At 34.8% G+C, this 27,498-nt stretch overlaps 1 protein-coding gene across 4 annotated transcripts; it reads right to left on the bottom strand.

Moving 5' to 3' along the window:
* Nucleotides 1-12,525: 12,525 nt before the first annotated feature.
* Nucleotides 12,526-23,177, bottom strand: LOC145690999 (uncharacterized). Of its 4 annotated transcripts, none has more exons than XM_081766474.1 (2): nucleotides 22,217-23,177; nucleotides 12,526-17,162 (listed from the first exon to the last, which is right to left on the bottom strand). In XM_081766474.1, the coding sequence occupies exon 2, from the start codon at nucleotides 15,392-15,394 to the stop codon at nucleotides 13,985-13,987; it is 1,410 nt and encodes a 469-aa protein (XP_081622600.1). In that variant the 5' UTR covers nucleotides 15,395-17,162; nucleotides 22,217-23,177; the 3' UTR covers nucleotides 12,526-13,984. The 4 variants fall into 4 exon arrangements, with proteins under 4 accessions (XP_081622600.1, XP_081622601.1, XP_081622602.1 ...); XM_081766475.1 differs by lacking the exon at nucleotides 22,217-23,177 and adding an exon at nucleotides 19,402-22,201; XM_081766476.1 differs by having other exon boundaries at nucleotides 15,864-17,162.
* Between the last annotated feature and the right edge of the window lie 4,321 nt (nucleotides 23,178-27,498).

A 27,498-nucleotide genomic window follows, 5' to 3' on the forward strand; every position in this document is an offset into this window, starting at 1 on the left:
TATGCCTTATGTAAAATTAATAAAATTAATTAGACAATAAACTTCCGTTGTCTGGTTTTCTGCAGGGTCAGTTGTGACATTTGTCACAATTTACCCCTAGCAGTTTGTCACAACTAACCCCAATGGGTATTTATTTGCCTTTTATTGGCAATTTAGTATCTCAGTTTTAATTTACTAAGAAACAAAACCGTTTAAATGCGTATTATAGTTGCCTTAGTTTTTAGAAAATACCATTAATATTTCCAACTATTTTATATTGAAGAAAACAGAAATCAAACTTACTTTCAAATATAGATCAAGACCTCTACAAAACCAACATTCTTCTTTGCTCTGGCTCGGCGCGACTCACACTGATGGGAAACAATAGACTGTGAATTCGTGACTGTAGGCGTCAATCAGCGTCGTCAGATCGTGTATAACTGTCACAACCTGCCCCTGTCACAACAAGCCCCGGTCTCCCCTACAATGTGGACCCAAATATTCGTAACAAGTCACAGGTGACAAAATAACTTTCCCGTCTTTCTTCACATTGGAGTAGTTAGAGAGTTCCACAAAAGCCTATACGCTCCGTCATCAATACTACCCCTAATCTTATCACACATCGAAATCTCTCGCGTAGAGTATACATAATTTCTAGGTAGTGATGATGGACCTATTAAATATGCATTTAATTATTTTCCTGAGCCTCAACCTAAGCTACTTCCATAGAAAATTTTCTGTCACAAAGGAGCTAATTGGGAGCAATATCGTATTGATCTTGATACTGCAGTTGAATCACTGCTAATTCGTACTACATACTACGATATTGGTCACATAATCACTGCTTATACTGAATCCATTCAAGGTGCTGTAAAGCATTCTATTGCAGCAACATAAATTTAGTTGAATAAATTAAAATTCCCCCACATTACACACATTTCTTATCCGCATCTCGTAGGGCATATCACAAGTATGTACCAGCATATATAAGCTCTTCGGATCTATTGCCAATATCTTAGGATTATACATAATTATATTGTTGCATATAAGAAACACTATTGTATTCAAACTTTTGCCGTACTTAGAAGTGAACACATCTTAGTAAATAATTTCGAAAATTCCATCAGCTTACCCGCACAGATTCCGCCATGCCATATCCTTTGTTCATTATCATTATAATACAGTGTCATCACTGACATGGATCAAGCATTGCAGCGCTTACAATATTCAATAAACCTCCATCTATATCTCTGTCATCTAGTAACCATTCTTTAGAAAACAATAATTAACCCTTAACAGGAAACGCTATTTTCTTCGCTTACAGGAAAGGAGTGTCTGTGGGACACGGACATGTATAAAGCATTATCTTTTTTTTAAAAAACATATGTGTAATGTTAAATAATAGGAAGGTACTGAGAAAACCGATACATTGAGTGAATCAGTGTTGCCAATGTAATACAAAGAAAAAACATCTACCAGTCCTGTTCAACTCACCAATTTACTTTGAAAAATATTGAACGATTCCTAGTAGTCCAGATGCATACCCAGTTTAAATTCATAACCTACTCATATTCATCAAGAAATTTCCTGGCCTCATTTTAGTATATTGAATCAATAATGATGACTAGTCGTAACTGTTTGTATTCAGTAATATAAAGGTTTTACTTCCTATCTGGCAGTCTTTGGTCTAGGAGGTACTTTTGAGAAAGTCTAGTAGCCTGGTTTACTCTGTAAACTCCGTAAATATCATCTATCATGTTTCTATATTCGACTCATCTATTCTTACTTATTAGGCCACTTACCTTCTATCCTTATTAACTGAACCCTCTTTCTTCAATTCTTCCCACAATCTGGCACATCTCACTGCCTCCAATTTCATACCTATTGTACGTAGTCAGCCTTAACACACTCACCAACCACAACCATATTTCAGAACGCTGACGATACCTGCCATTTTCCAATGGTCCATATAGCGCAGTCCATCACAAGACCATGAAAAATAAAACAAAAAACAAATGACGCATTCGTTTCCTACCCTAACATATGGTGATTAAGAATTGATCATACTAAAACACAGGCTATTATTTTCCTACCCGGTAGGGCATGTACTCATACAAAAATCAGAATTGATGAAACCTTCACGTAGATCGTACACCTGTCCTGGCATCAAATACCTTTGCGTCACCTGGACTCCACATCTCATTAAGAAACTAGTCCAACTGGAAAGATCGGATCCGCCTACTCAAGCTCTTAGTTTGTGTAAGTCGGGCTAAAAAAATTGACAATACGTTGTACGTATATGGTATTCATACGAAGTATCTTAATGTATGACACACTGCCTGAACATGCACACAGTCAATATTCTATCAGAAATTCGCTGCCTTGGAGAGGCACGTTCCTACCTTATCACATCGTATGAGTTTACACATCCAATATGGTTAGAGTAAGATCTAGTTGATTTACACTCCTATTGTGTCATCTCGAAGTTTCTTACTCCGTAGAATTGAACGCGCATTTATAAGGGCCATTCTACGTTATTAGATATTGTACCATAAGACCGAGGTCACGACGCACTATCATCTTACGTCCTAACACCCTGTAAACCTTGATGACACTATTCATTTCGCACTTCGATGATGCTATAGTGTAGGCCTATATAATTTTTTTTTTAAATCACCAGCCACATAAATATTCATCCTTTATATATTCACCATAATATATAAGTAACCGTATATATCTACTAACATTCCTTGGGCTTTCTCACTGTCAACTTGCATTTTTAAGCTATAACGAATAAGTGTGAAATGGCATTCATGGCACTGCATTGTACTTACTTAAACACCGTATTCGCCGTAAGTCAAAAAGTAATAAACATCTGTTATTCACTGCAAAGTAAAAATCATTCTTGGTCTGTCACGATTATCAGCCAGTGTCCTGATTGTATGTTGCCTTTCTTCTCACTCACATCACTTCATATAGTTATCACTTTGGTATATATATACACACAGAGGCTGTTAGTAAACTATACCGACAAATTGTAAGAGGTAATTCATCATATCAAAATAAGAGAAAAAAGTTCATATAGACCTGTGGGGAAAAGTGCATAACTTCAAGCTAGAGATGTTTACGTTCGCGAGAAACCCAAATTTCAAAAGGCCCTATTTCGAATTCGAGAAACTTTGGATTGTGGTCACACTTAGTAATGTTTTTTGACCTACTGCGCATATTTAAACTATTCCGGTTCCGATTCATGCTCCGACACCTTTTCCGACTCAAGTTCTAGTACCAGTAGCCTGTTACGACCACCTTTTTTCAACCCTTACGACACTGAAGACTATGACCTATTTTTCCTTCCCTAAAGAAATAGTACACCTACTTGGTTGCGCATGCGCATTCCCAACTTAGTAGACATTACACACATGCAAGGAAAAAATACAGTCTCAACTTCCGGTTCCGATTGAACACAGCAGCAGCAGCAGACTACAAAAGCTACAGCGTAAGATAATGAACACATATTCCAACTCCTATTGAACATAATAGAGCAGTGAATCGCTCCCTACCTGCGTGCGATTTGCCTTTAGCCTTGCCGGCATAACGTTCCAGCTCTCTCTTTCTGTCACATACGCAACACACTTGGTTTTTGGAGCACTCGGTAGCGCATGCGCAAACTGTTCCGGATCCTGTTCCAACATCAGTTCCGGTTCCGGAGCAGACTACGCGTAACAAATGGCCTCTTACGACCACTTTTTTCAACCCTTATAAAAGGCTGACTTATTTTTCTTTCCCTAAATAACAAAGTACACACATTGGTTGCTCATGCGCACTTCTAATGTAGTAGAAATTAAGTTCCATCATGCACTTCCGGTTCTGATTGAACACAGACATAGAAGACTATGATCACAGACTACAAAGGCTACTACATAGGACTATGAACACATATTACAACTTCTATTGAACATGGTAGAGCAGCGGTTCGCACTCCGCTTGCGTGTGGTTTCCTTTCCAGCTCATGAACACATACATAGTTGGTTCAGGGAGAAGTTGGTAGCGATGGACAAACTGTTCCGGTTCCTGTTCCGACTTTGCTTCCGCCTTAAGTTCCAGTACTGGTACCGGTTCCTCCGGAGCAGACTACGCAACGAATAGTCTGTTACGATCACTTTTTTGAACCATTATAAAACACTCTGACCTATATTTCATTCTTACATACAATCACCCCCCCACACGCACTTGATTACGCATGCGCACTTCCAATTTAGTAGCAATTACACGCATGCGGAGAAAAAGTAGGCCTACAGTTCCAACTCCCACTCCTTGATCTTATGGAACACAGCAGCAGCAGCAGACTACAAAGTCTACAACATAGAACTATGAACACATATTCCAACTCCTAATGAACACATTAGAGCAGTGGTGCGCTCCCTGCTTGCTTGTGTTTTCCTTTCCAGATCACACACACACACATACTTGGTATACGGAGCACTTGGAAATGCATGAGCGAACTATTCCGACTCAAGCTGGACTACAAGTTTCGGGTCCGAATAGACAACACAGGAGAAGCTGCACCCGTCTAAGAGCACAACAACCTTTTTAAGATTACGCAAGAAAATTTAGGGCAGATCAACAACAGATTACGAAACACATATTCCAACTTTTAGTCTAGAAAGGCTAATACCATATGCAGAACCGGCCCCTAAATAACATAGAAAATCCTATCCGTTTTACTCGTTCAATTTTTACGAGAAGAGTGAAGCAGACATTAAAACAAACAAACACACTCACACACATGGTTCCCGGAGCAGTTGGTAGCGTTTGGCTAATAAAATTGAAGTTCCGATTTTGTAAAAAAAAATAACACGCAAGGGCAGAAACGTTACAGTTCTGATTTCGACTACTGTTTCAGTTGCGGTAAATGATATTTACGGCGGAGTAGATATTATTGTACCTTAAAGTTTATGTGGAATACGCACTTTTATAACAATTTTAAACTATTAGTATAAAACTCGGTATATACAGATTTCCGAAGTTAACCAATTTGCAAAAACTCAATATATAGGGTTTTTCTAACATGCTGATTAGTTTTTTCCCCTAGTTCTTACAGTTAAGTGAAATACACCCTTTTATAACTAATTTAACCGATTTGGATGGATCTCTGCATATAGAGGTTTTAGAACATGCTGATTACGAATATATTCATTTTTACATAGGTCTTACAGTTATGTGGGATACACTCTTGTTATTCCAATTTTAACCTAGGGTTCGATGAAACTAGGTATATAAGGATGTGACTACTGACAAACGAACTGTCCATGAGTTACTTAATCTACTCAGACAACATAATCTTCAAGTGGTTAATCGTAAACCGACAAGAGGCAAAGCGTGCTTAGATAATGCATTTACCAATGTAAAAACGAAATATTTAACCAGTAATGTATGTCAATTTCCTTTCTCAGATCATGATGCCCTGCTAGTCAATCTAAGTACAACAAAAGTAGAATCCTGCAACTTTAGTTTTCCCACCACCGAACTTATAGCAACTAGGCCCATCACAGAAACTAATTTGCAAAGTTTCATTCAACAATTATCGTGTATAAACTGGCAAGTAAACATTAAGTATGATAATTTAAATGCCAGCAATACACTTGATCTTTTTTTAACAAAGTTTCTAAATATGTTTGATATGTGTGTGCCTAAAAGGGTGGTCCGATATAATTCATCAAAGAAAACATAGTTAGGTAAAAGAACGTGGTATACCCCAGAACTCTCTGCTATGAAAGCTAAAGTAATGCAGTATTATAATATATATAAGAATAAAATGACTAGTGAATCCAGTGATATTTATAAGTCTCAAAGGAGTAAATATAAATCTGCAATAAAGGTAGCGAAAGCAACATACAATGAAAATTGCATTGAATTAGCATCAAATAAATGCAAAACTGCATGGAAGATAATCAACAAGGTAAGCAATAGTAATAATAATAACAAAAATAATGTTACGCTGTCGCCTGATACTCTTAACACGTATTTTGTTACTTCCGTAGAGGAAATCAAGAAAAACAATGCAGATACTAATGTAAATATGTATCAGTATTTAAGTCAACATAGTCCATTTAATAGTTCTTTTGTTATTAACCATGTTAGCCCTGATGATGTCATAAAGGTAGTAAAAAAAATGAAAACTTCTGACAGTAAGGATATATTTGACATATCGAACAACCTTATAAAAGCTATCATTAATCAAATTGCGCAACCCCTTGCAATATGCTTCAATAAATGTTTCTCTCAAGGTTTTTTTTTCCTAAAGCACTTAAAATAGCAAAAGTTATTCCTATACACAAAACGGGAGATCGATCGTGTTCATCTAATTACCGTCCAATATCCCTTATTCCAGTTTTTTCTAAAATTATGGAAACTATTGTTAAAGATCAGCTATATAAATATATGACTGAGCAAAACATAATTCTAGAAGCTCAATTTGGATTCAGATCTGGGAAATCCACAATTGATGCAGTAGAATCACTAACGAAAAAAATATATGAAGTTTTTGAAAATAAGGGTTTTGCTCTAGCTACATTCTGCGATTTAAGTAAAGCATTTGATTGTGTAGATCATAAAATTCTATGTGATAAGTTAGCGTATTACGGATTCCACAGTAGCAGTTTAAACTTTCTAAAATCCAATTTAAAGGAACGTAAACAGATAGTCAGTGTTAACAACATGCATTCAAACATCTTAGAAGTGAAATATGGGGTACCGCAGGGTTCTGTTCTGGGTCCGGTACTATTTTTAATAATGATAAATGATTTGCCTCTAAATACTAACACCACATCAATTCTATACGCGGATGACACTACGCTACTTAACATAAATACAAGCTTTGAAGAAGTGTATATAGAAGCTCAAGCTGCATTAAGAGAGGCAGCGACCTGGTTTAAAAGAAATGGTTTTGTGCTAAATCAAGATAAAACAAAAAAAGTAACCTTTAGTCTCAATCACTGCAATGATAGAGGAAACTATGATGCATCTGAGGTTAAATTTCTTGGTATACGTATAGACAGCCAACTAACCTGGGAACAACATGTCAAATATGTATGTACAAAGCTCTCCCGAGTGCTCTTTCTGTTAAGAAAATTGAAAGATACAGTTCCATATGAGTATCTGAGGAATTCATATTTTGCATTTTTCCACAGCATAATTGGATATGGGATTTTGCTTTGGGGTAACAGTAGCCAAGCACATGATGTTCTAGTTTTGCAAAAGAAAGCCATCAGGATTATTGTTGGAACACATGATAAAGAACACTGCAAACCACTATTTATCAGGCTTAAGATAATGACAGTAGTTAATGTATATATTTATCAAGTGCTACTTTACACTAAGCAAAACCTGGCAAATATGACACTCAGAGATGAAGTACATACATATAATACTAGATTGTGTAAGAAAATTGATATACCCTTCACTAGATTATCGAAGATCAAAAATAGTTATTTAGTTATAGGACCAAAGCTATTTAATAAACTAACATCCTCCATACAACAGCTGCCATTTAAGGTTTTTAAGAAAAAGTTATATGACTGGTTAATAACGAATCCATTTTACTCGATTCAAGAGTTTATTGAATGTCAAGACATTGTGTCCTAGTTTGCTGTATCATTTTATTTCAAATATTATTAGATTGTTCATAATAATATTAACCAATAACTGATTGTCTGTATGTAATGATTATTTTATATATATATCTGTATCTATAGCTATGTATATTTCATTCGGACGTTGTCTATTGCTTGTAAAGCTCAATGACAATAAAATATTCTATTCTATTCTATTCAAACATTCTGATTACGAATATCATTTTAATTTTACCTAGGTCTTGTAGTTTACGTAAAATACGTCTTCTTTATGACACTCTTAACGGATTTAGATGAAGCTCGTCATATAGGGGTTTTCGATCATGCTGACTATGAATATCATACTTATTTTTATCTAGACATTATAGTTTACGAGGCATACACACTTTTATAACACATTTAATCTTTATAGCCTTTTACGATAACTTTTTCATTCGCTAAATCACATACAATGCCTATATATATTACTCGTTTTTGGTGTGGAAAGAAACTATGGGAACATAATAGCAGAGATTTTAAAATATAATATCTGCGGTTTGTCAGCGGTTCGCTCTCACTTCGCGTGTCGTCCTATTAGTTATCGGGCATAAACGTGGAACGTAAAATTTAAAAATTGCAATTAGGGTCACACACAAACACATGGTTTACGGAGCACTGGGTGGCGAATGCGCAGTTCCAATTTAGTAGAAATTACTCGGATGCTAAAAAAATGTAGTTCCAACTCAAACCTCCGGTTCCAGTTGAATACAGTAGCAGCAGCAGCTATGACAACGTGCAGAAACCTATGACATATTTCGCAACCCTAGAGATGGATACAATAAACACATATTCCTACATCCGATCTAGAAAGGATACCAGAAAATGCAGAAATTACAACCAATTTAGAAGCGGTGACATATTTGTAAACTGTCACGAGCAATTTTTTCAATCATTATAAAAGACTATGACCTAAATTACATCCATTATTTGCCCGTATTACTCGTTCACTCTTCTAGTAAGAAAACAGTGAATCAGATATTAACACACACATATATACAGTTTACGGAGCACTTGATGGTGGATGCGCAGTAAAATTAGTTTCAATTTAGTAGAAGTTACACATATGTACAGAAAAAGTAAAGTTCCAATCCGACTCCAGTTCCGGTTCCGACAATACACAGGACCAGCAACAGAATACGAACATATAAAAACGAGTAAGATATCAACGGCGGAGTTTTTCAATTTTTATAAAATACTATGCAAAAATAACATACAATGTCGTTCACAATTTACGATCACTTGTTTTGGTGTGAAAAAAGAGACTATGGAACCTTATTTAACATAATGAAGCAGAAATAAAATAATAATAACGCCATAAATCTGGGGCAGAACGTTGGCTCAGTGGTTCACTGCCAATTCCTAATCCGGTTCCAGGACCACTTCTGGTTTCAATTGCACTTCAACTCACTGGGGTATGCGTGGGTCTTATTCCCACTTTTAAGTATTACCGCCTTATTTAGCCTATTTTGCATACCCATGAGACGTAAATTTTTTTTAAAAAAATGCATACATGGTTTACGGAGCAATTGGAGGCGTATGTATAGTTCTAATTTCGGTTACAATGCCAGTTCCGGTTCCAATTGCACATGAACAGACTGCGAACATATTTAACAAAACTATATCAGACTATTATTAGAGGCTACTAGCACACTTTTTTAACCATTGCAGAGCTATATAAAAAAGAGAGAGTGGTTGAATTTCACACCTTTCAACCCCTATGTAATATGGCAAAAATGGCAACTTTTGACATCTTGCATTAAAGATTTTTATAAGACCATGGCATATTTTTGTAATTAATATTTAGTATAACAAATTATATAGCCCTGACCGCAAAGGTTTTCCTGCTGGAGGCGAGTGTTCTGCTACAGCCGTCACAGCACAAAATGTGCTAGACATGTGACATTTAGATCTCTCATCTACTTTTTAGGTGTCGGACACTTGGTACATATGGTATTCATAAGCTACATATGTTGTTCAGTTACCTAAAGTTTTAGGTGTTTGTTTCACCTACTTGGTATTTGAAAATATGTACCACAAGTGTTGCATTTATGTACCTGGCTTAATTTCGCACTGTAATAATTTGTTTTTATGTCGTTAGTTGGAACATATATTTTTCATGTTTGGAGTTACTTTCTTTAGGTGCAGACTTTTTCGCATATATATGGCAAATAATTGATATCTGCTGCGACGCACGAATGGCAGTCAGCTGTTTGCATTTGCTCATGCGCAGTAACATGCAACGGTTTATCGCGCTTTGTACTCCAATTTCTGTCCTAGTACACAATCGCTTTGAAAAAGAATGCATCAAATTTGGAAAATAAAATTAGAAGAAAGAAATGACATAACTGATGAATACAAATTCAGATGAACTTTTCACACATTTGTGAATAGTTAATTATTTGCATAGTTAGGGATAAAGAATTGTATTTTTTAGGTGTCGTTGTCGCCGATCATTTGAAAGTGAATATTTAAGAACGTAGAGACATGCATAATTTTGTTATAAAATTAAAAGGCGAGCGGATAGTATCTGATCCTAAATGGTTATTGTCGAATATATAAAGTTAGAAGAGCATCGAAATTAGCCAAATTAGAAAGACCCCAAGAATATATCTCTCTAATAGCGACGATTTATTCATCGTCCCCGCGGCCAATTGGGAAGCGCAAGAGTCCAATAATCAAAGGGATGGTGGTTAGCGCTCAGCCCTGAGTACAATTATGTACAAATAGAGATGAAGTACTATTAATAAACCCTGAACCACCGTTAGTGATAAACGTCTGTCTCCTCTCTTAAACTTGAATTTCTGGAGAGATACTCGAACTTCTCTTCCATATGAACATTGCAACTCTGCGAACATATATATTTATGCGCAAACATTGAAAAAATGTTGGGAATGTGTCTTCTTACCTAAACTTATTTGTGTATAGCATTTAAAATTTTATATGTTTATAATATCAGTAGTAGAGCCAAGTTTAGAAAATCAACTTAGATGTACATCTAAACTGTTTAGCGGTTTAAAAGTATGTGGACTTACTACACCATTTTTGAAACATATTTGCTTTCATAGAACATATTGTAAATAAATATCCATTTTTGCGTACTCAATTAATACAATAAAATATTAGTAAAATAACAAAACGTCGTTAAGAATATACATTTTAAAGACTCCTCTGGAGACAACAGTAATAATACACTGTGATATAAAAACAAATTTAATTTTGAAATCATAACGTAGTAATAGAATGCAATTGTCTTTTTGATAACAAATTCCTGGAAAATCCTCATTTTTGGGAATATTCCCGAAAATTTGTCCATCACTTGCGATAACATGTGTGTTACAAGGTGTGTAAGATGACTAAATCTTTCTACGCATTCTTGGCACATGTGAGTATCTGCTCTTCTATGGATTTACATGTACGTAGCGAATCTTGATACAGTCCCGAGAATTATCCTGGCAGTGACATTGACACCGGTATTGCTCAAATGCCATCCCACTGGTTAAAGCAGATGCTTCGTCCTACGTCCAATCCCAGGGAAGAGAAAATGCGCGAATAGCAATACCAACTTAAAAGCAAGCTCCGTTCTCTACAACAAGAAAGCGAAAGGAAATGAACTGAATATGGCAGATTCGTTTCTAACAAATATACTTGTCATCTTTGTATAACGATAACTGGAGTTCGAGGAGACATAAATGCCACATTTTTTGCTATTATATTTATATAACTTTCGTGAAGAATATGGTTATTTTATATTTGAATATTATATTATAAATATGTGGAAAATAATTTTAAATGATAGCCATTTATGCCTTATTCTGTTCTTACAATATTCATTTTTCAACATGCTACAAATTTTGTTTTGTTGAAGATAGACACAAGCATGCTGTGGACGAAATGGGAAGGGAAGTCCAACGTTTATTTTAAAGAAATTTCCATATCTCTACCTATCACGGTCTTTGAGTTAGAGGATGATATGTGAACGTGTTTCCTGGTCGCGGAAACAGAGCGTGGGGGATAGTGAATATCTTCGTAGAATATAAGATTTACCGATAGGACACAAGAACATTGCTTCCAGGAACACAAACAAACCAGAAAACAAAAGCGAAATGAAATGAACTGAAAAGCATGTCTCTTCTTTGTATAGGGCTATACAGTGTGTGGTGACTTGAGAGTTGCCGATTCTTTGTTTGGTTTTATTTCTTGAAATTTTATGTATAAGAATGGGTGATAGTCCCATAAAGAAGGACAAGCCGTTGCATAGTGATTGAAGAGACATTATTTTTAATGTTTACAATTTGTTTGCAGCAAACAAAAATAAATCTGTCTTCGTAAAACCTCCCGAGCAACATGTGTCAGTGAGAGATCCGTGTGGCAAATTGTCAAAGAGGAGAAAAGTGTAAATACAGGACAACCCATCGTAACACCCGGTAAAGCAAAACCAAATATACAAAAAAAGACAAAGAAATGTAGATTCTAGACCCCCGGTAGATATGCCGGCTGAAGTTAGGGGGAGCACGATCCAACCATATTATAGTTCATTTGCAAACCTACCGTGAAAATTTTAGGGGGCCGCAAAAATTAAGGGGCGGTCCCCCTAGACCCCCCTGGATACGGGCCTAAGATGGCTGTTGAAAATTCGCGTAAATGGGAACAGTTTTACTGGGAAAGGGACTGTCTTATGGACGGAGAGGTTGACAATTTAATTGTGAATGTTGGAAGCCATTCAGATCTCGATAGTTCTTTAACAGATAGTGATTGAGAAGACGGACCTGGAACTAGTAGTGACTATTCAGACGATTTCGAGTGCTCACCAATCATAGACTAAAATTCGGAGTAAAATATTTTTACGTTTATTGTTATAATTTCTTGCGTACATTTTAAGATATTCTAATAATTATTAGCGTAATCTTATTTTTTTCTTTCTTTGTCATAACAATATACGCATTTACTAGTATTATATAAATACAAATACATTGTTATCTAAATTCTCCCTAGTTTGCTACCAGCATTATTTTAAACTGCAGTTACGACGTGACGTGTGAAGCGTTTAGTGTGCCATATAAGCAAGATTTGTGAAAGCGTAAGTTGGTAGGCTTGCAACTGAGAGCGCTGACGTAACTACCAAATAGTTCTCGCCGTCTGTAGTAGACTAAATCCCTTTCCACACTATAACGACTTATCAAAATGATAGTCGTAAACCTGGTTCGTTTGCTGAGATAAAAATTCGAAGTGGTAGTATTTCTTTGGCATTAAAATATTAGCTTCGATATTTAAATACCATTAATCTCACCTTTTTAATTAAAATGACAACGTCTATAAACGGTGTTAAACTGGTTTATTATTTGATATAACTTATAGTATCCTTTTCTTAAAACTGTTAAGTACACAAACTCACTGACTAGGTAACCATAAAACATGTTCATATCAACAACTATCCCATAATAATAATCTTACATATATTAAAAACATTCTTCTTTTGTTAATATGAAATTAACGTTCTACTAAGTATAGTGCACATGTATGAGTACTTTCTGCCCAAGGTACAGGTAAATATTACTCAAACCAAAGTATTTTGTTATATAAAAATGTCGCTCCACGAAGGGACTGAATATAAAAGTCATGAGTTGGCTTGGCTTTTATCTTCAAGAACCACTGGTCCGTTTACATTAATGTTCATACATTACATATGTCCATCATATTTTGATCGCACCTTGTATATCTATTCATTACATTTCACATATACACACATATATATATATAAATACATTCATAACAAATCTTTCATTTCATCAATATTTATCTTTAATTACATTAATTATATTTATTTTATTATTATCCACTATATTATTAATACATTTTCTTATTAAAAACATCGTCGCAGGTTGCGATTTCAAAAATCGTAAAGGACAAACGTGGGTTGCAAATAGCCAGAGCGCATTATATAATAAATAAGTTAGATGTTGCATTTAAAGGTATACATCGTAGCACTAAGATGTTATAATAAAGAAGAATTTCCTACAAGGTAGTCGTTGAATAATTAGTTTTATAAAATAGATCTTCTTCTTAACATAATCTTTGACAATTAAGTTTTCAACACAAATCAATCTAATATAAATAATCTTTGCTTTTAATTAATTATAAATCGAATTATAATTCCTCATATTAACAAGAAAGAATAAAAATCATTTGAAAATTAATTTTCCAGTCTACCTAAAACTCTACTTAAGCGTTTCAAGTATTTTTAAGAATCGTTTTCATTATTGATATTAACACATAAACTTAAAAATTTACAAGAATCTATAACTGATATGAACTTAACCTAATTTCATTAACGGTAATCAGGTTACATTCGAACTGGCATACGGTTCTAATAAAGTACACTGTACTGCGCAATCATGATTAGGTTCTACATTATGTTGTACATGTCTTTCATCGTGATTCTGATTTTGGTATGAAGTCCCATCTCTTGATCTCCAATTACGTCTATCCACGTAGTTCGCTGTATTTCTGGAATTTCGCCATATATTACGTCGATTTTTAAACCTATTTTGACTATATGGTCTAACATATGAATTGTTACGATTAATTAGGTTAGGCGGATTCCCTACATAACCTTGTCTATTTTGCTCATTCGGATTGCTAGAGTATATTCGGCTTAGGTTAGGTTTCGTATTATTCACACTTCGGATATTTAAATTCCGAACAGGCACCAAATGATCTGAATTATTCTTATTTTTACCTATTCCTGATTGTGGATTCATGGCATGGTATTGAGTTTCGTAGCATTGGACAAGCATCAATAAATGGCTGAAACTCATACACTGTGTGGAAAATAAGATCTGTTGCAATTTAAATGGAAGCAAATTTCGAATCGATGCTATTATTCTCGCTTCCGATTGTAATGGATTAACAACCTTTAATTCGTTGTAGACATTTGCAACAAACTCTACAATAGATTTGTGCAATCGAGGATTGAAGTGTTGATTTCTAAGGGTGGCATCTCTATTTGCCAGCAAAAAGTCATTTTCATAATTTGCGATCAATGCCGCTTTGAATTCCTCATATGAACTAATGTGATCACGTATTGCTTTAAACCATAAGGAACAAGGTGGGAGTAATACATGGGGTATTAATTTCATATATTGTGATCGATCGATACACATTATATTGCATTCGTCTTGGAATTTCTCTAAGAAAGAAGTAGCATTCTCATTACACTTACCACTGAATTTGCTCATAGCTCGAATCTCACTCATTTTAACACTTAATTTTACCTTCTTTTTCTCATTCCTTGTTTTTGTTGAGTGATAGTTCCTATCCATGACGTGCTGTGTCGTCGCACCATCTACGTTTCGCTCATCAGTACTCTTCGGACAACTTTCTTCATATTGCTTGTTAGCTTCGTCAAACTTCAGTTCTATCTTCTGTTCCATGGTCTTGTTAGATTCGTTGAACTTCTGTTCCATGGTCTGGTTAGATTCGTTGAACATCTGTTCCATGGTCTTGTTAAATTCGTTGAACTTCTGTTCTATGGTCTGCTTTAATTCTTCATTTTGCTTCTTTATCTCGGTTGACATCTGCATTAATTGTCGCTGTAAAGCTAACAAGATTCGATCCTCCCATGTCAAACCTGGTGTTACACTAGTCTCATCGCTGTCACTAGTATTTGATTCCTGCTGCATTGTTTCGTTGTCCATTTTTCTTATGATTACTTTACCACTTCGCAATATGGTTAAGTTCGTATTCATTAACTGTAGTATAAAAGTAAATTCAACCTTACTCTTCTTCGGGAATTGAATTTACAAGATCCCGGGTGAGGTAAACCAAAATTTTTATAACGACTTATCAAAATGATAGTCGTAAACCTGGTTCGTTTGCTGAGATAAAAATTCGAAGTGGTAGTATTTCTTTGGCATTAAAATATTAGCTTCGATATTTAAATACCATTAATCTCACCTTTTTAATTAAAATGACAACGTCTATAAACGGTGTTAAACTGGTTTATTATTTGATATAACTTATAGTATCCTTTTCTTAAAACTGTTAAGTACACAAACTCACTGACTAGGTAACCATAAAACATGTTCATATCAACAACTATCCCATAATAATAATCTTACATATATTAAAAACATTCTTCTTTTGTTAATATGAAATTAACGTTCTACTAAGTATAGTGCACATGTATGAGTACTTTCTGCCCAAGGTACAGGTAAATATTACTCAAACCAAAGTATTTTGTTATAACACTCATCGCATGCATGAGGTTTTTGTCCAGTATGGACTAACATGTCAGCAGCATACTTAACCCTACACTAAATACCAGTCCCACTGTTGGCATGTGACATTTTTTTTTGTCTGGATTAACGTGCGCGTAGTAAATTTTGAGCGTACACAGAAGCGCTTACCACATTCTCAGAATTTGTAAGCATTTTTCCGTGTGTGGATTAGCATGTGTCTAGACAAATTTGAACGAAGAGTAAATCCCTTCTTACACTCTAGGCATGTCAGAGATTTTTCTCCAGCATGGATTAACATATGTGCAGCCAAATGTGAACGTTGAGTAAATCCCTTTCCACACTCATGGCATTTGTAAGGTTTTTCCCCTGTGTGGATTAACATGTGTCTAGACAAATCTGAACGTCGAGTAAATCCCTTCCTACACTCTTGGCATGTGTGAGGTTTTGCTCCTGTATGGATTAACATGTGTGCAGCCAAATTTGAACATTGGGTAAATCTTTTTCCACACTCTTGGCATGCGTGAGGTTTTTCTCTTGTATGAATTAACATGTGTACAGCGAGATATGAACGTCGAGAAAATTCCTTCCCACACTCTTGGCATTTTTTAGTTTTTTCCCCTGTGTGGATTAACATGTGTGTAGCCAAATTTGAACGTCGATTAAATCTCTTTCCACACTCTAGGCATGTATGAGGTTTTTCTCCTGTATGGACTAGATTGTGTCTAGTTAAATTTGAACGTAACACAAACCCTCTTCCACACTCTGTGCAAATATGGGGTTTTTCACCTGTATGTATTAACGTGTGTTTTGCAAGGTGAGAACGTTGAATAAATGCTCTACCACACTCCTGGCATGTGAGAGATTTATCTCCATTATGGATTAGCATGTGTTTAGCCAAATTTGAACGTTTATGAAATGCCTTCCACACTCTTTACATGTGAGCAGTATTGTTTTTGTTTGGGTTAAAATATGTGGATCCAAACTTGAACGTACACTAAAGAACTTTCCAAACTCTCCGCGGATGTGAGATTCCTCAGCTGTATGTATTGACTTACCGCTTGACAAAGTTGATCTTTGACTATAACGTTTATCTCTCTTTGGGTACGTAAGACGCTTTCCACTTTTATGTGTTAGCATCTGTATTGACAAAGGTGATCGAGTAGCTCTATTGCCAAACTGTTTCGAAGTATGAGATTTCTCATCGGAATGAGAAAAAGTTTCTACTAATGTAATAAAAGTGTTCGCTTCGTTGTGAAGAGCAAATTCGTTATAGCGCCTGTAACAAATTCAATAAACAAGTGTGAATGAAGGTAATTAATAAGGACAAACTAAGAAATGAATTGTTCATTGTATTTCATATTTTTCTTCTATTAACATGACATTTTGTACAAATATATAACCGAGAACTATCGAGGAGTTTCCATATCTCCCTATGCTCAAAATAAAAGAACGTAAATTCCTTTTAACATGTCAATTTGTACAATCACTTCTATACACGATATCAGAGTTAACTCAAGTACATACAAACATACATATTTTGTGCTTTGTCGAATAAACATTTCATTATATAAATGAAATTAGTGATCCGTTGTCACTAAAAATATTTATATATCCTCAATTTTTGTGTCAGAAAATGTAACAATCGCAACAAGTTGTAGCAATTACAGCTACAAAAAATCCTCACTATCACGACAAAGAAACAAACGAAGGGTATAACAACTTTTGAATTTTTCCAAGAAAAAAAAATACATCATTTCAATCAGTCTAAAAAATTTAGCTGCGTTTCTATTATAGACTAATAGTTTAATAGATATTACAATCTTTGCGTTTATTAATATATAGCTACATGGTTACATTTGATAATATTTAATCCTACTTACTAAATAAATACATTTGAGAAGCATAGAGCTTTCAATTTTTTGTAATTTTTATTTTTGTTTATTTATTTTTATTTATTTATTATTATTATTATTATTATTTTATTTTTTATTTTTATTTTTTTTTTTTTGAAAACATGATATCATGAGTCAAGAATTTCACGGTCTAGTAATGTGGACAAGCATTTGCACCTTCGTCACCCTTAGAATATTACTAGTAAATGTATCTTTGTGCTAAAACGATGGGATTTAAATTTCTCATAACCTGGTGTAATGCCATTCGGAGAAATCAAAATTCTCTACTAGGTTTGAAATCTAGTTTTACATGATTTTTTCCAAACAATGTTCCTCAAGTATTATTAGCATTGTCCGTCATTATCGTTTTCTAAGGTTAAAAGTGAAAAGTGGCGTGTGAAGATAAATGCTACAATCTGAATACCAAAAACTGAAAAAAAAAGAAAAAAAATAAGGATCACATTATAAGAGACAGGAAGCTGAAACTATCATTTGAAGCCATAAAACAACCGCTTCGGAATAGAATATCGCAATAAAGTCGGTGCAAAAGCTGGCCCCCCAATGCTAAACAATAGCCATAATTAGTAAAGTACTAATTTTAAAATGATGAAGAGAAACCATTTTGTACATTAAAGTAGAATTATGTAGAAATAGAGATGAACTACTATTAATAAACTCTGAACCACCGTTAATAATAGACCTTGGACTGTCACTTCTATCTGGCTCTTATTTCTGAAGAGGTATTCGGACTTCTGTTACATGTGAATAAATGTATGAAATTTCGAGAAATAGGTAGGAAGAAAGGTCGTGTATGGCAATGTTACGTGCTAAATTATAAAGATAAATAGTGTCTTGCAAATTTTGTAAACATAAATGCGTATGCCCAAATGTTGATAAATTGGTGAGACATGTATCTTAAGGCAGTTACCCAATCTAATTTGTATATAACATTTAAAAATTTAATTTATAATATCAGTAGTAGAGTTAAGTATAGAAAATCCACTTACATATAAATTTAAACTGTTTAGCAGTGTAAAGATATGTGGAGTTGCTATACCATTTTTTACACATGTTTACTTTCATACAGCACATTGTAAGTAAATATACATGTATGCGTATTATCTAAACAAAATAAAATATTAATAAAGCAATATAGTACCGCTCAGAATATATATATTTTAAAGAATTCCCTGAAGACAAGTTAATATACTGTGATAAAAAACGAATTTAACTTCGAAATCTTAATATAGTAATTGATTGCACTTTTCTTTGTGATTGTACATAAATTCCCGGAAAAATTCTTATTTTGGAAATCATCCCGGGAATTTACTCATCTCTACACCAAATCGAAACACACACATTTCTGTCCATATGTCATATAAATACCTAGAGCAAATTTTTTAAACCAAAAACCCTAGTTTAAACAAAAAAAAAAATAAGTTAAACAAACTAATTTTTCTTGTTCCGTTTTAAAAAAGCAATGCAAGCAATGAAAACATTTCAGGAAGTTACTTATAAGATATTTAGGAACGTACAAATATATATTCAACACGCAAGATATGTATGTCTATACTATATACAGTGTTTTGCGATATCCTTGTTTACCGGTAAGCCTATATTTACCTTCGGTGACACGCTTTATCGTAACCATCGCGTTCCTTTGCTTCCAGTACGACCAACATCCTCCACCCTTCCCTAAGTTACATAGCAACCTTGTTCTTCTACCGGCCTTCTAGCACATGTCATTTGTACAACAATCCTTCTATCGTGTACGTGCTCTAAGCACCTAAACTGAACCTGTATGGAGAAATGGACGTCCATACCCTGGAAATGATTGCTGAAAATCCAAACGACTACTTTCTTTAAAAAAAAAATGAGCATAAAATGAATTTATGTATGGACCTGTACAATTACTGAACATCCATTGTTGGTTTGAATTTTACTTTTATGTTGTATTTTATTAATGTCTTTCGAAGCTCTCTGGAAAAGTGAGGCTAGACTCATTCGATCTAGATCCTGAGTAAAACCACAAACGTCCGTAGTTTTTGTTCCAATATATCACATTTCACGTTTAAATGGGTGATATCAATAAAACGGAGAAGTTACTCATTACGCCCAATTTTGAAGTAATTACTCGCATTGGTGAAGCCCCGCCCTTTTGAAGTAACCACACCTCTATTCTCGAGCCAAGTAACTACTCCGCGTTTGATATCAATAAAAATCAAAGACTCCTCTGTGATGCTAGTAACTTCTCCAAATTTGTGGAGCAAGCTAAATAGGTGACTCCGTGCGAAATATGGCAGAGTATATGATTGTTTTACTACGTAGAAAAACTTATAAGCTGCATAGAAATGGAGATTACAAAAAGCATTATAAGTTTATGAAAGAAAATGTAGTGATTAGCACAACATTTTTTAAGGAGGATCAACCGAAATTCGGGGTGGTGGGCTACGAAATGATGAAAAGATGCGGGTTTTCTTCAAGGGTGCCGATCCTGTGGGGGCCCGGGGCCCCCAGAGCTCATGTGGGCCCCCTATTGTATTTATGAATATACAATATTTGGCATAATTAGAGTGCAATTTTTCTTAAAATCCTGATATATATATACCTTCTGCATCTGAATGCCCTCCCCCCCAAATTTACAGAGAAATCGGTGCCCTTGGTTTTCTTGCGTTACGTGAGTCATCCGGGATTCCAGGTCGGAATGTCAGGGGATTCTGGTGTAGCTAAAAGTACTGTCTATGACTACCTGAAATAGGATTGTTTCCTGAAGTGTGCGTAATATACAAACAGCAAAGGCAGAGTGGCAAGAACAATACACATTTCCGGGTGCTATCGGAGCACCTGACTATACACAAGTGGCATTAAAGAAACCTAGTATTTTGGAGAGTAAATACGTTAATAGGAAGAGCTATTTCGTGGCTAAGCAGTTAGTGTACAGGCCTTTGGCATAGGAGACCCGCGTTCGATTCCCGGCAGGAGCTCATGTGGTTTGGATTCCACGTTAATCAGTGGGTTCTGTCTCATATAGGCACGCTACTGAAAAGGACGTTAAACTAATAATAAACTCAACGTTGATAGAAAGGGTGTATACATGAGAATGTATTTTGTTTATGTCAAGGCGAAAGGGGACACGTATGGTGTGGAAAACGCAATCAGATGGACGTGATTTATGACGTGGATGGCTGGACTTTTTTAAAAAGAAAACAAAGGAGTCAAGTGTCTGATTTCGTTCTTAAAGCCAAACAATCTACAAAGACCTTGGACAACACGTGATATGCGCTTGTCGTCTTAATCTTGATATTGCTGGATTCCAATCAACATCCATCAGCTCAAATAGGTTCACTCCCATGGTTTCAGTATTACTTTCTTCTTTACCGTTTTTTTTATTTTTTCTTCATCCGTGCTCGTGGGTTTTCTCGGGGTTCTCCCGTTTCCTTTCCCTTTCTTCATTCCACCATTTCACTCATCTCTCATAATCACCGTCTCCTTTAGCCTAACAGGCATAACCGTGGGAAGTAAAACTTACAGATTTCATTTCATTTTTTTTCTTCATTTTTATTTTTGTTTTATTCTCGCTCCAATATTAAAGATTCTCTTTTGAATTTGTGTCTCAGTCGTAGATGTATTTGATATTTCGTTGCATTTCACTGTAGTTACCTTCAAAGTTTCGGCTTTCCTTCGTTTACTTTCTGGTAGCTGTGACTTTGAAAGTAACACTGGAAACTCTTTTACAATATCCACTTTGATTGAAGCTATCGTTGCTACTTGCCCGTTTCATGGCTTTTAAGATACTACGCCATATGTTAAAAACAATGCGCGATGAATGGGAGAAATGAGTAATCACTTCTTTTATTGATACATCTCAGTGCTACGTGCAGAGGAAGCGCGAGTAAACGTTCATAAATCTGGAGCAGACTAGACCTGAGTAGTGGCTTGTTTTATTGATACGAAATTGAGGGAGGAGATTACTCCAGGTGTAATTACTCCGATTCTCGAGCAGGACTTCTCAGGAGTAGTTACTTATTTTTATTGATATCACCCAATGTTCAAGATTTTAGGTTAAATTTCATTCTCAAGATTTTTTTTTTTTTTTTTTTTGCATAAGCCTCTATATAAATAAAACACCATCATGGATCACCCATATTGAAAATATATACAAGAATTGGTGAGAAATGTGTAATCAATAATAATCACTATTTCATGAAGATACGCACTACTTAAGATTCGTATGGATGTTATCGATCTTACTATTATTATTATTATTTGGTATAGGCTACAGCTAGTCTATGTGTGCATTTCCGTTTCCAAATTGAAGATTATGAATCTACATCTCCCATAAATAAATATTTATCATGAAGTATTCCTTTTAACCTATAAACTTTCTGAACCATATTAGCAATCTGAGCCAATTACTTTATGAAAAATTGAACATTACCTTTCTGGCCGAACTGAACTTGAACTTTTTGCTGTTAATTGTTGGGAGTCCTCAGAGTACGACGCGCAAGTCTCTTGAACCACTATTTTTCTTAGCGTTTCTATATTACTTTCAATTGCAGGATGATCTTGTGCTGCAGATTCTGATTTCAGCATACCAACATTTAGTTTCGTATCCAAAGAAAACTTAGCTGTATTCTTCTCCATTGTTTGCTCTCCTTCCGTTGTAGATAATATTAATTCTTTGTTGTCAGTCATCAGTTCGTATGTCCACCCTTTCCCCTCGAGTGGATCTTCCAGTGGTAAGTCATAATCAATTTCTTCTTTGCACATCAATTCCAACTTAACAGACTCCTCATCAGCCATTATGACTTAAAATTTAATTAGAATTTGACCCTGTTTTTATACTTCCCTTATATTTTATGCTGCCAGTGTTGAGGAAATGATTTACAAGAACGTTCACAGAAGCAACTTAATACTTCCAATCAAACAAACGATCAGGTTTTATTAAAGTACTGTATAATTGAATTTTGAATACAATAGTTCTTCTTCTTCCTCTCAAGTTTAATACTTCAAGTAACAAAGACAACTATTAGTTAGTTATTAAAAATATTAATCCTATAATAAATTAATAAAAGCGTGTTATATAACAAAGGGTTTTTAATTATAGAGCAGATAAGTGTGGGATGAGAGTATTTACCAGTGTTGCCAGACACAGCAAGAAATTACACACACCTTAAGCCAAATTGCACAATTTTACACACAAACTGAAAGACAGTGCACAGAAAATTGTACAATAAATAACAACCTATCTATATGTACACTCATGTCCAAAATTATTGTCGCATGTCTATAAATATGTTGTTCTAGGAATATAATGTGATAACGAATTCGCCCGGTATTTCTTATATTGTTAGTATCTGTATAATAGGCAAAGACATGTATGTGGCAAATTTCATGTCAAAAGAACAGTAAATAAGAACAATGAAACGAAAAAAAAAACTTTTTTGTCCATTTATCAAGATTTTGTTTTATTCATTCTAATTTTCGTATTTATAATATTTTCCGTATGAAATTTACCACAAATATACATTTCCCGATTATACTCATAGTATCAGTATTAAAAGTGCCCTGCAGCATCATTATCAAATTATATTGTTACAAGAAGATACTTATAGATATGCGACAATCATTTTGGACATGAGTGTACAGAGGCGTGTAGTGCATATTACCGCTGTTACCGGCGGTAACGGTAAAAATATGACAGTTTTTCGTTGTTTTCATATGTCTCTATAAGTTTCATCATCAACATGGGAAGATGTTTACATATTTTCCTTTTCTTTCTTTCTTTCTTTATTTCTTTTCTTTTTTTCTTTTTTTTAAGTTCGGACGGCCTAGGCCGCATTTACACTGCCAGCGCCAATTAGGAACATACTGTTGTTGATACCGTAGATTTCAGAGGTAATGCGAACCCCGATAGCGGTCATTCACTCTAGAAACACCTTTCAGCTTGGCAGCCAGAAGCATCCTGGGCGCTCGTATTTGGACGTTCGGAATGGCCCTTATGTTACCGTTCGGCTGAGTGGAACAGGAAAAAATAGGAACGTTCCCTATCAAAACAAGGAGAATCTAGAATATCATCAGCATGTTTATTCTACTCGCTCTCCTCTCGCTAAAGAGGATCGAGCTGGCAGTGTGATTCAACTATACTGTTTCGTTTGCTTCCTAATCAAAGTATGGAAACCTGGCTGTAATTTCCGTATTCTTAAAATTATTTCATTGTCTTAACAGTATACAATTTCATAGTAATGATAATTAGAGATAACAAATATGTTTCCCGGCGCTCCTAATTCGAATAGTTATTATTTAGGATTTATGCTAATTAAGTTGAAAATATTTTGCTTTTAATTTAGTATAGAATACTTTCGATTCAGCAAATTTCGAGCTCTAGCCTCTAGCCTACTAGGTGAGTTTGCACGTTGATGCAGTTTCATGTGTTGAAAAAGAACTATGCAATCGTCTTCATCATACGGTAGTTTGACTGTCCCAAATTGTGTTTGACAGTCTGACTAGTTTTCAATACGGAAAACTTGTTACTCAAACATACGATGGACCTTCGGTTATGGTTGGTGAGGTAGGAAGCAGCAGTCTCTTGTTAAACAAAGATATACAGAAGTATATATATATATATATATATATATATATATATATATATATATATATATATATGTCCATAGGCTTAATTTAGTGTTAGAAAAGTCCGCTGACTTTACAAAAGGGTGTAAGTTTTTTTTCTAAAACTATGTCGTGATTTGCTTCTTTTTTCTCGAAGTCTTCAAAAAGAACAAATGCTTTGGACTATGTAGTCACAGGCCCATATCCAGGGGTGTGTAGCGGGCAGGCTCACCATAAATTTTTGCTGCCCCCTAAAATTTTCACGGTAGGTTTGCAAATGAACTATAATATGGTGATGAACTATAATAAGGTTGGATCGGGGTCCCCCTACATTATTGGGCTAGCTACCGGCCTGTGTATCAACTAAAATATCCAAACAGCCTCAAACATAAGGTGAAACCATTGAAGTAGAATAAATGATGTGCTGTATAGCTTTAAAGATGAACTGTTAGGACTCTTTAAATCCATGACGAAAACATCGACGAATGAGATTCTGAAACCAGAGTTCGTGCAGCAAAATTCTATCAAATCCTTTAAAGTTTTGACTTCAATTTTTTACTTTTGTTTTATATTATAGGATCAAGATAAGATATCTTGTTCAATATCTTACAGAAGGAAGTTAATGATGTAAGTTTTTGCAGAAAAGATAAAGATGACTATGAAGAATATCTAAGATCATTGAGAGACTGTTTCGATTATATTTAGTAAAAAATGGAAGAACCTGAAGAGCCACACTTTTAAAAAAGATCAAGGCAAATGAAGTGGGATTTTACTCCCCCCCCCCCAAAAAAAAACGTTGCCAGTGCCTATACACAGAGAAAAATCCGTTCTTCGGACAGCGGTATATTGTACAAATAAACGGTATCCTCTTGCTTACTATAGAAATCAGTACGGAGCATACGTTATCCGTATGCTACATAGGCACTGCCCTTAGATGTTACATCATACCGTTGCAGAATGTCTGACACCTAACAGTTTTCCGTATATCACATGCATATACTTATGTTACTTTCATCAGCTATGTGTTACATACGTCCATTTGTATGTAAGATCCTGACCGCCTACATTGTTTCATACGGAAGGTACGTATAGATGGAAAACTTTAACAGAAAGTATTATAAAACATGCGTTTTCAGTTATACGTCTGCTGTACGTTGAATCCAAAAACTACAAGAATTACGCATGTAACCTATCTTTTTAAGTACGCCACCTATATTTTTTTTCTCAGTGTAGTATGAAATGTTTGAAACGCTAAAAAAAAGTACTAGATTTTCTGATATTGAAAAACTAAAGATACTTGTAATATCAACAACCAGTACCAATCGTGAAAGTCAGTACCGTCACGCCACGCCACTGTAAGTGTACATTATGTTTGAAGATATCGACCAGTCATTGTTCAAAGATTCAGCGAATTATTATTATTATTATTATTATTATTATTATTATTATTATTATTATTATTATTATTATTATTATTATTACTATAGTAAAACCGTCATCCTCTTCCCGCCCATTGCCAGTTTCTTTTTACTTTTAATGTACTTAATGTTTTTAATTGGACATCGGCCAGTCATCCTGACAAGTTTTTACCTTAACCAAGCCACACCAGCTGATTCAGTACGGAAACTTGGTTGAATCTTTGAGGTAAATTTTCTCTCTCTTTTTTTTCCATTTTTGTTCTTCGTTCAGTGAATGACTTCCCATCCTTCTCGTTCACTCTGTCGTTCATCTGTTTGCAAAATGTATTTTTCTTGACAAAAGAGGTTGTAACTTACTCTCTTACGTTCTACAAGTTACGTTTGACTTGGATAACTTTCTAACAAGAATCAGGCTGATTTGGAAACTTTATAACACACGCGCACCGGATTTTTTTAAAATTAAACCTGATAACCTTTTAAGGCTCTTGCATTCTGGTGCAACCAAATGAAATTACTAACTTATAATAAACAATATCATAAAAAATTGTAACCAATCTTACCTTACTACTTAATTCCTCGATAGTATGTTGTCAGTCTATCAATTCTATCGGTATTTTTGGATATATATATATATATATATATATATATATATATATATATATATATATATATATATATATATATATATATATATATATATATATATATATCAATTGGAATATGCTTATTATACACAAATCTTCGATAATACAAGGTTATGTCTGGAGAAACAGGAAAATAAAATGAAGAAAAGGAAAAATGTCAATTTACACTATTAAAAAAACAGTCCATAAACATCAACTCAGTATTCAGACTTTGAGTTTCCTTTAATCTTCTTCCACGTAATTGTAACTGATAAGTCTGTTATATCCAAGGTGATGAATAACTACATTTGACACCTGGGAAATGATATGCAGCTCTAGCCAACTTCAGAAAACGACGCACTAACCTACTCTCAGGGACACAAGACAAGGACGACGTACATAATAGCACCGGCCAAGTATACTGCTTTACATCCTTCAATTATCAAATTTGAACATATTAATGATTTTCCTGACACACCTTTGTTTTATCTGATAAGAGCGTGAAACAATACACCTACAAATTTGTTCTAATTACACAATTATCAGTAAGAGTGATAACGTTTACTTCTTTGCTTTACTATTAATGTATCAGCGCAACCGTCGTGACTTACAATAAATAGTAATACTATCAAAAATTAGTTCCGAACCACTACAAACGGGATTACACTTTTAAAATACAAAACAAGTCAGTATTACTCTGACAGCGGGACGTGCGATTTATTCAGCAACCGTCACCCAAATACCAAATATATTCACTGGTGATACGTGCAATTTACTCAGCAACCGTCGCTCACCTCTCATACATCTGAAATGTAACCTGTGTAGACGGAACTCCACTGTATTAACATCTATTTATGCCCATAACCTTGACGGACTCCACTGTATTCTGATGGTACACTTTAACAAATTATCAGGTGTGATAGAAATATTTCGTAATAACTTCTCAAATCTGAGTAGGTAGTTTCGCCTAAATTGATGGTAAACGCTTACTTTCCTTTTTTGACCAGAGAATATCGAGATGTATGTTCTTCTTTAGAAGCCAATTCTGATTAAAATGCACTGAAATA

This window comes from Thermobia domestica, chromosome 7, assembly GCF_964235325.1.
Source record: "Thermobia domestica chromosome 7, izTheDome1.hap1.1, whole genome shotgun sequence".
In the NCBI taxonomy this organism is placed as follows: domain Eukaryota; kingdom Metazoa; phylum Arthropoda; class Insecta; order Zygentoma; family Lepismatidae; genus Thermobia; species Thermobia domestica.

Excerpts from the sequence above, each read along its gene's own strand:
- LOC145690999 (XM_081766474.1), bottom strand. The coding sequence starts at position 15,394 with ATGAATACGAACTTAACCATATTGCGAAGTGGTAAAGTAATCATAAGA.